The 10,813-nt window shown below is 40.8% G+C and overlaps 1 protein-coding gene across 1 annotated transcript in view; it reads right to left on the bottom strand.

Annotated features, from left to right (window-relative positions):
- LOC134087050 (CD209 antigen-like protein E) overlaps positions 1-10,813 on the bottom strand; it is a 48,509-nt gene that overhangs the window by 734 nt on the left and 36,962 nt on the right. The window contains exons 2-6 of the mRNA XM_062540249.1: positions 10,519-10,656; positions 10,201-10,305; positions 9,946-10,107; positions 9,707-9,849; positions 281-381 (exon numbers count right to left, since the gene is read on the bottom strand). Of these exons, the coding sequence (XP_062396233.1) occupies positions 281-381; positions 9,707-9,849; positions 9,946-10,107; positions 10,201-10,305; positions 10,519-10,656 (649 nt within the window). The remainder of the gene's footprint in view (positions 1-280; positions 382-9,706; positions 9,850-9,945; positions 10,108-10,200; positions 10,306-10,518; positions 10,657-10,813) is intronic.

Here is a 10,813-nt window from a genome sequence, read left to right as displayed (position 1 = left end):
AATGAAAGAAAAAATCAAGCTATGTGTTGTGACTAGCTGTGAGTTCACAACATGGGGTTGTCGGCGAACTTTAACATGAATACATGAATGAAATGCCTCATTCAACATTCAACATATATGTGCATTGCATGTGTTTCCATGTTAAAAATTCACATTAGGTGCGACTGTATATCTGGAAATACAACATGCTGACTAGTTGCAATATTGAGCCCAACCCAACATTCATTTTGTCGGAAAGAGGACGACAAGTCTGTTTAAGAGAAATAGCTCTGTTGCTTACCCTGTGCCTTTACATAGCTCCGTCTTGTCCACCCAACTCCAGCAATGGTTTTGCCTCCTCAACCCAATCCACCCAACTGATGATAAACTTCCGATGAAGCTCTGTTGGTATGAAAGGTACCCTGGATTAATATTATGGCTGGCTACATGTGCTCTTATACACAGACACCATCCATATTTAATCTTTAAGGTCTTTTTACATTTCTTACCTTCTTTTTTACATCATGCTATTCACAATGGGGGGAATTCTCCCCTTCACATGTAAATAGCGTGTAAGCTTTTTTTATGCGTTTCAGTTGCGCACTTCTATTTTACGCATATTCTGCCGTCCCAGCTTCTGACACACCCACATTGCGCAAGTTTGAAATCAAGGTGGCCTTTAGTCTGGCTATCACCATACTATCTTTTAAGATTGAACATTAGTATGGGGAGGCTGCGCTTTGTTTCTACTGTACAGAGGCGTGATCAATGGGCATCGTTTAAATGACTCCGTACGCTTGGATAGTCCTTCAACCAATCAGACCAACGATACCATGCGTCTTTTGGATATGCTAGATTCTGATTGGAGCCGAAGGTTCTGGCAGGGAACATAAGAGAAAGATGTGCAGGTTTCCAGCCTGAGCTGCCGGGCGAAATCCAAATTCGCCAGAAGTTTAGGAAGGGTTCACCCAGCCTGGGCAGCCTTATGAAAGAGGCGTGATTTATTATGACCGCCGCTAGCGTAGCTAGTGAAGCGGTCATATAGTTGTTGTCAAAGTTTTTTTTTTTTTTAAGTTTTTTTTTTATTCTTTTTTCCCGTTATCGATCCTGAATTTTTCGTCAACGATTCCCGGGACACCGTAACACCGGAGCACTTGAAACTTGGTGGGCATGTAGCCCCAGTAGACTTCTGCGGAAAAAAATAGTTTCGTCCCCGGGGGTCACTCCACCCCCGCGCTGCCCCCGCCCGAAGCCCAATAATGACAGTTTTTCCTACATAACTACCTGAACCGTGGCGCCGAGGATGACAAAATGTTTATGGTATGTTGGTCTCAAGAGCTTGCATCAACTTAGCTTATAACCAGTCATTTGTGATTTGTACCCCCTGGTAAAAATTGAAAATGCAATGTCAGATTGCAATGTCCGAATCTTCAGATGAGATGTTATGAACTGCACCAAATTTCATGTGTATGATGAACCTGACACCCCCTGGGAATATGCCAAGTTTTGTGGAATTTCATCCATGGGGGGCTATAAAATAAATGGATTTATGTGTACATTCAGGACTGTATACCCATCGGCCTGTAGATGGTGGTATTAACCCTCTGGAGTCTAAATCCCCCGCTGGGGATTTGAAAAACTGTTCCAAACACACATCTCAATCTCTGCTAGTTTTTGTCCTAGAAACATATAAGTGACACCATTAGAAACCTTTAATGAACTAGTTTCCAAATATATACTGTATGTTTTAAAAGAGAATGGTTGCTCTGGGTGCTGGATGCTACGGTCATATACACACACACACACACACACACAGACATGCAGGAACACACACACACACACACACACAAACACAGACAAGCACAGGCACACACACACACACACACACACACACACACAGATGCACAGTACACACACACACACACACACACACCTTACACACACACACACACACACAGATGCACAGTGCACACACACACACACACACACACACACCTTTGAGTAAGTTTTGTGAGACCACCGGAGCTGAGAAGTGAGTGTGTGTGTGATGTACTATAGCCTGTGTGTGTGTGTATGGGTGCGTTTCTGTGTGCCCGTGTGTGTGTTTGCATGTGGCATGTGTGTATATGTGTGTATGTGCAATGTGCATGTTCTGTGTGTATTCTGTAGGCCTATGTGTTCTCTTTCTTTCTCTCTCTCTCTCTCTCTCTGTGTCTGTGTGTGTTCTGTGTTATCTGTGTATATTCTGTGTGTGTTCTCTCTTTCTCTCTCTCTCTGTGGGTGTATCTGTGTGTGTGTGTGTGTGTGTATGTGTGTGTGAGTATGTGCCTGCCTGTGTGTGTGTGTGTGTGTGTGTGTGTGTGTGTGTGTGTGTGTGTGAGTGTGTGATCTGATACTGGAGTGACAGTGACGGCAGAGAACACAGTGAACATATACACATAGAGACACATAAAACACACACACAAGCAGACACACACGCACACACTCATAGACAGAAAAGCACTCATACACAAAAGCAAGCGCACATGCACACACTCATTTACATACATAAAAGTTGCAATAGGGGATAGACGATGGAAACAAAAGTGTGATTGATATTTGCGGAGAGAATGTGCAGGACTGAGCAGCGGTCATATTGTGTATCGCTTTGCTGTACATCTAGTTTAAAAAATAACCAGACTGATCCACCACCTCCTTAATTTAGGTTGATATGAAAACGTGGAATGTGGACTTTCTCATTGACCTTCTGAATGCCATTTAAATCCAGAAAGAACACCAACCTTTGATTATGAAAACGTAAGCCAGGTGAACTGAATAAAGAACAGCCAACAGTAAAATGGTGTGTCATCACATAGCTTAACAAAGAAATGACATGCACAAAATGTCACTTTTGCTTTGAAGATTGTTTATAAAGAGTCAAGGCGTGCTTGATGTGTATTCATAATTCAAAAACTCACTGTTGACAAAGAAAGTTTTGCTGGCAGCTGCTTCTAATAATATCAATTTATCTTTGTTAACGATTTTGTAGACTGATGCCTGCAGCTTCAAAAACAGTACTGTAGAGAGCGACTGGCATTACAAACGAATCAAGAGACAGGAGAATATAAACTATGCTGCTTGGAAATAGTGCAGACGTCTGTGCAAATGTATGGATGACCTCAAGTTGGAAAGATACGGACAGATTCGAACAAAGTAGGGTATGGGATTATGACTTCACGTCAAGTTAAAACTGAAGATACACAGATCGGCAACCTCCAATATCCAAAGTGGATGATTATAACTGGATTTTTAAAAAATACCTTTTCGAGTGCCTCAGACTCACTACCAGATTGAAACTTTGTTGGATCTCCAAACTGATGAGCACCGGAGGTACAGTATACTTGATATACACCCAAGCAGCACTCCTGGATATACGAGTTAGTGCATAGCTGGAAATGTGCTTAAGCCATGGCAGAATGCGCGCAAGAGATGTGTAGGCTATATAAGAAAAGCCCAGATTTTGGGTTGCTCCTCCCAAAACGCGTAACTCCCTCTATCACGTGTAAATGACGGCAGAATTGTGAACGGCAGAATTGCGTAGAGTGAAATGCAGTTGCACACTTTTTTTACTTACGGACTCTTACACGCCCTTACGCTCATGGGAGAATTTCCCCCTATGTATGCCCTTAAAGAAACACTAAAGAGTTTTTCATACCTTCATTTCAGCGGTTCATCAACTCGTAACAGGGTGAACAGCACTTCTGCTTTCACTTTGCGGCCCTCTATCGGCTATAACCGCACTATGTAACTTTACGAGGTGGGGTAGTGTATCTGTAGTTTGATGAAATGAGACATCAGAAACTACAAATTTGACTTGCTTCAATGTCGCAATACATCATACTTTCATGAAATCATGCAACATATTCTACCTTGTCTGTTATTTGCTGGATAAACAAATAGGCCTAGCATGTGTGTGACAGAGGAAACGTGCTTTAGTGTTACTTTAAGCACATCTTTCTTTGCTGGTATCTAAAGCAGTGACATCTTAAGTCTCATAATTGTGGCTATTCATTCTTCTATTGAGCTCATTGGTTACATGTTTTATTTTTTTTGGTCAATATGTATTGTGATTTCAGATTGTGTATTTCACAAATACACAAAGACAGTAAACACTTCAGACAAAAAGAGAGAAAGAGAGAGAGAGAGAGAGAAAAAAAAGAAAAACTCCAGAAACAAACCATCAAAAAAGAAATAAAAACTAAAATCATACATTCCACAGAAAAAGTCCAAGCCATCTTGTAAAACCGCTATTCAGAGCCAATGTGCATTCTAAGTTGTTCCACATGTGAGATAAAAGGTTGTCATACAACATCAAACTTCCCCATTGAGCCATTCAGTGTGTTGATGTTTTTTCTACTTTAAGGAAAAACATGACATCACACATCCATCAGCCAAAAGAAGGAGGTTCGTCATTCTTCCAATTGAAAAGACTGAGTTGCCATGCTAAAAGGGGGGTAGGCTATACAGTTTAGTTGTGGCTTTTGTAAAGGAAAGTCCTATCTGATAGAACGCCAAAATGTTGAGTGAAAGGACAGGGGTCAACAGAAATTGCTGAGTATAGGGGAGCACTGGGTCAATTGATACACTTTTTAAGTAAACGAGTCTTATTTGAGTCCCCGCTTGCCGGTGAAAATACCATGAGTCAGAGGATTATACACACCAAATAAGTTGTATACTACTGGTAAGAGACATAGTTGTCAGCAAGATGTAACCGCTAACTAGTAACAGCTAACTAGCGAGCCTGTCATTTCATTAAGTTGGAGACGTACATCGTTTGAGACGAGAGATGTAGTCCACTGAGCTGATTTGCACAAAACTAACATAACTTTTAAAGTCTATCGAATAACAGTACTCTTTATTGACGTGAAAAATATGTGAAATGCACAGTACAATTTGAACGGGACCAAAAAATATTAGTTATCTCTCCATTGACACCCGTTCCTAATTTTTCACGACTTAGGTCTAATGGACCGGAAGTAGATGCGCGTCCCTATCCATGATATTCCATAGCCAACAATGGGGGTCGTTGAGTAAATTCAACCTTCAAGATGAGAAAACCGTTCTTTTTCGGACGGCCACACATCGGTTCTGACAGCCCTGTCAGACATCTTGATTTTTGAAATGACAACGAGACGACAGTGGACAACAGGCGCAGGAAAAGTTGACTGGTTTTGTTTGGGATTGCCATGGCAACGGCGATCTCTACCAATCAAAGGCTCTGCTTTCACCAGTTTTACACGTTAGGATGATGGGTAGTGCAGTACAAATAAATCACAAATATTATTTTTTTTTTTTCAAAACAAGGTTGATGCCCCATTCACTTTTGGCATCAATATGAGCAGGTACAATCACTTAGATAAGCTAGCTCGCAGGCAGCCGCGTGCTTTAACACCGGGGCCTTTTCAGGCACTCTGAGGCAGTCTGCTATACCTTGAGATTTTTAAAGTTTTTCATCTAACTAAAAACACCTATGCAAAAGTGGCATATATGGTTATATTCTAGAGGTCCTCCACAATAATTATATGAGACTAAAGTGGATGTAATGAAATTACTTTTTATTATAATTCAGTGTAAACACAGCTATTTAAAAAAAGATTCTCAAAGGACAAAGGTCAAAGGTCAAAAACACACTATTGGCGCATTTCCACTACGGCCCCAGGCTGGCCCCAGGCTTTACCCCGGTCTTAAACACAGGTGCTTAGCTGCAGTGTTGTATTTCCACTACCGAGTTAAACACCGGGGTTTTACGTGAACTTGGGATGTTTATTATACAAACGTAATAGCCTACGTTCATTTCCTGGGAGAGATGCACATTGCCGTCTATCATAGCAGAAGTAACCTCCGACATTGGTGCTGAAACTAAAACGTAGCCTATGCCTACATCAACGGTAAATGGTTCTGCATAACATTGTCATAAAGGCTGACAATCCCATAACATTCTGTAAAAATACAAAGACAAAATACGTTAAAAACGTATTGGTGAAATAGCCTACTGCTGAAAGATGGACGTGGAAAACGTTTTCATGTTGTTCGTGTTCATACACAAGTATCTTTGTTTTCTCCGAGAAAATGAGGAGAGATGAACAAAACGTGCCACGCGGTATCAAATAATGTTGGCCTCTCGCAGGCAAAAGAGGATGATGCGTCGCAAGAAAATGCAGAGTGATGGCTCTACTCGACGAATGTGACGACTGCGATCTTGATTGGTTTCAGCATCATCTCACAAATAGAAATTCATCGATAAAAAAGGCAAGAAAATGAAATGGCGCTTGTTATATACAGTAGGTGCTAGTATAAGCCTTAACAAAGCAGGTTATTCACTACAGTAGCCTAAAGTGTATGAGCTACATTGATATTATTATAGAGATGTATAGTTGTAGGTGTATGTAATTTAACAAAAATGGTCAGACTGATTGAAGAGCAGAAATTATCATTTGTTTTTTTTTTCTCCACTTCAACTTCAGATAATCACAGTGTATCGTCAGCGGTTGTCACCAGCTGCATGGGCCTATCCACAAAATTCATATTGGTGGGAGAACATAGTGCCACTCTACACTGAAGCACAATGGATCGCCAGTTTTAGGATGAGCGCTGAAACATTTCAATTCTTGTGCAATAGGCTTGGCCGGAGGTTGCAGCGTCAAAACACAAGTTTTTGGGAGTGTGTTCCTCTACGCAAATGAGTAGGATTAGCTCTGTGGAAGCTGGCCACAAACTCAGAGTACCGAAGCATCGGACAATTGTTTGGTGTCAGCACACCTACAGTCTGCCGCTGCACACATGAATTTTGTATTGCTGTATGTGAGTTGTTAGGTAAAGATCTCCTAGCAACACCCACCCCTGCAAAACTGTATGACATCACTCAGTTTTTTGAACAGAGATGGGGCATGAGGCAGTGTGTGGGGGCAATTGATGGCTCACACATTCCCATTATTGCACCAAGTCAGTACCATCAAGACTACTTAAACAGAAAGGGATGGCATTCTGTGGTCCTCCAAGCAGTTGTGGATGGGAGGGGGATGTTTTGGGATGTGCATGTGGGAGCACCAGGTAGCCTCCATGATGCACGAGTGCTACGGCAGTCCAATGTTTGGAACCTGGCTGAAAACTACTTTAACACACACACACACACACACAACACATCTGTGGGAAAGAAATAGGCTATTACCTATTGGGGGATGGGGCCTATCCACTGCAGTCCTGGCTAATCAAACCATTCAAGGAAAATGGTCACCTTAATGGTAATCAATAAAGATTCAACAGAATTGTCAGCAGGGCACGCTGTGTGGTCGAGAGTGCCTTTGGGAGACTGAAGGGAAGGTGGCATTGTCTTCTAAAACTAAATGATTGCCATCTGGACAAAATCAATCACATGGTCATGGCTTGTTGTATTCTTCATAATCTTTGTGAGCGACATGGAGAGCCATTCAGTGAGGAGTGGACCGATGCCATAGCAGACAACAGGGAAAATGCTAATCTGAACTGCCAAGGGGAGGGACAGGGTGGAAGGGTTGTCCGTGATTGCCTATTGCAATATTTTACCACACCATAACATCTGTGAGCTGTGTTCGTTTCTCAACACAAACTTTAATTAATTAAAGACAACACAAATAAAAACATCAATAAATACAGTTAAAATTGTAAATAATGCCCTCTTGACTGTCTAGTCTCGCACTGAAGAGTAAAGTATGGTGAATAGGTGTCATTAGTTCTTACAGAAACCAAAGGTGAAGTGTACAGTTTGAACCAATATATAAAGGTTTCTCCAAAACCAAACTGCTTAAGAACATAAAACAAATAATTCCACGCAACTGATCAGAAGCTTTCTCGGTGTCCAAAGCTAAAAGTGCTTCTTGGTGCAGAGAGGTGACAATGTATCAAGGATATGGAATGCACACCTGACATTAAAAAAGAAATGCTATTTTTTATAAATCCGGTTTGGTCTGATGACACAATGGTGGACAAAACTGATTCAAGACAGAGAGCAAGCAATTTAACCAGTATCTTTACATCTACATTAAGAAGACATCTACATACGCCAAACTTTTCAGTCTCATACCTAACCATATTTAGAAGGTTTTTACAGAAGGGCTTGTTAATATATTATTCTTAGCCTGATTTGTATGACATGTTATTCCTAAAAACAGCGAAATAATGACACGGTGGAGGTAACTCCGTCTCCATGCTTCGCACGTCGCCGGAGTTCTAGACCTCCACCTAGCCATTATTTCCATCGAACCGGTCACCTCGTCGGCCGTTATCCCTTACTTAATCTCTTATAAAATGAAAGGAAAAAAAAAATTAAGATGGCTTTATCCAATGTTCATATTTTATCTTTTTAAGTTTAAGTTAAGTTTAAATCAGCGCATATTTAATTGTATCATGCCTAATTTGCATATTCAAACATTAAATTACAGAAAACTTGTAATGCATTTATTTTTAATATGGATCTAAGCAATCAACTGGTGAAGTTTCATAGTGATATCTGCTTGTTAATTGTTTTACCCTATTATCTCCACCTTACAGTAGGCTATACTGTATACACATTGGACACGAAATTGCCCAAGGGATATCACCGGGCACCCTCCTAAATCTTAAAGAGGTACCCCTCGTCTACTAGATTCTGCAACAAAAAAAAACTTTAACCGACAAAACCAGGTTCACCTAAATTATGGCATTTGGCTGCCGGACTATGATGTATTGAGTTCAGAAATAGACAGTTTCTGGTAAAGGCATTTGCAAAACAATATTTTTCACACTGGAATGATGGTAACATGTTCAATATTATTCCAAAAGGGTGAATGTATGGGTTAGAGACCTGAATAATCTTTTTATGTTATTCTGATAGATGGACCTTTTTCAAGCAAAAAGTGACCATGGCAATACATTTGACATGAAAATGATCTTAATTAAGGAAGATAATAGAGATCGCTAAGACATGTGACCAAAGTCATCAAAACACAAAGAATTATGGGTAGGTTTGGCTCGCCTGATGCCAGCCCATGTAAACTAGTGGGTCTGGGTCTATGATCTGGCATGATAATAATGAAAACTAAGCGTGAAAAAATTGTGTGAAAAACAGTTATAATCTCGCGCTTCCTTAGTGCTGCTATCCAAGCCATTCCTCGCCTTTTTGTCACCTCTGAAACATGACGTATACTATTATTTTTCCACGCTGGAAAACTATAAAAGATAAGCTTCATGTTACTCTATTGAATTTTATAACACAGCAGGTAAACGGCATTTCGACAACTGCACTTCGTTGTTCCCGCACGTCAGTAAAACAACTTAATTTTGGGCCACCTATTCCCAAAATGCGTTGCGTTTTACGTCACGTTCTCAATCTCTATATCAAAATGATCATACCTTGTTATCAAATCAAGTAGAAAAAGTGTCATTATACACAACAATTTATACCTAAAGGAAGCTGAGATATAACCTTTTCTCTTTTCAGCGGAGGCCATTTCGGATTTTATGGTAGCCTAACTGCCACTAGGGGGGCCACCCCAACTTGTATCCATGGATTTCTAAAAACCATAGGCCCATACCTAAAACCCTGCCAAAAATCAAAAACCTTTCCAGAAGTGCCCAATCTTCATGATTTTTCATGAAGAAAAGCTATCAGCCGGAAGTCCGGTTACATGTTTTATCTTGTCTTATCGCGGAAGCACATGCTCTGCGGTCTTACCTGTTCCTCCTTTGTGTTGACGACTGCCAGATCAGCTCCATGGTTTTGGCAAACCTGTCTGCTCTCTGTCCAAGTTTTAGACTCTGCCTTGTAAAGGTAACATCTGTAGTTGAAATATTTCCACCCACTTTCACATGGAGACTCTGTCAAAAAAGAAACATGCCAAATTGCCAACATATATTTAAATCGAGATTGACAGTTCACCATTTTCAGCATAGCACTTGAGATGGTTTAGTTACCAAGTTGTAGGATCTCAGTTTGTAGCTTTTTCTCCTCTGTGTCCAGTTTGGAGTTAGCAGTCCTTAGCTGGTCCCTCTCTGTTTGTAGCTGTTTCTTCTCTGTGTCCAGTTTGGAGTTAGCGGTCTTTAGCACGTCCCTCTCGGTTTGTAGCTGGGTTCTTGCTACGGTCAAATGAGAGGTAGGCCTACTCGTCAGTAATTGGTCTCTCTAATTAATCTGTAGCTATTTTCTCTCTGTGGCCAGGTTGTAGTTACCAGTCTTCAGCCAGTCCGTCTCATTTAGTAGCTGATTTCTCTCTGCCGTCAAATAGGAGTTATTGACTCTAAGCTGATCTTGCTCTGTCTGGAGTTGGTTTCGCTCTGTAGTCAGTTAAATTAGAGTATTCAGTAACAGGTGTGTTTCTGTCTGTAACTGGTTGTTCAAGATCAAGATCTTCACCATTGCCTGTAACTGGCTTTTTATCATAAAAATGTAAACAAATAAAAAAAAAAACTCTCCTGCTATACTTTATTTGGACAAATTAGAATCAGCTGGTTTGTTTCTTTCTATTTATTTAGTGAGATCAGAGTTACCGGTCAATAGCTGGTCTCTCTCGGCATGGAGTTTGTATTTCTGTGTGGCGTACTTGACACACAGTCCTGTTGCCACCCCCAAAAGGCACAGCAGCCCCAGGCACACAGGGGTCCATCTAGAACAGGTACTGCCGGCCTCTGGAACAGTAAAAAAAAATAATGACCATTTCAGCAACAGCCTAGACACATTCAACAAGGACACTCAAGACTCACTGGTTTTGGGTAGTTTATTTATTACATTCATATCTTTGTATTTAAAAATGGGAAATGAGTGAATACTAAGTTATTACTACCA

This window comes from Sardina pilchardus, chromosome 7 (assembly GCF_963854185.1).
Source record: "Sardina pilchardus chromosome 7, fSarPil1.1, whole genome shotgun sequence".
NCBI classification, from domain to species: domain Eukaryota; kingdom Metazoa; phylum Chordata; class Actinopteri; order Clupeiformes; family Clupeidae; genus Sardina; species Sardina pilchardus.
This window is presented reverse-complemented; position numbering and strand designations above follow the sequence as displayed.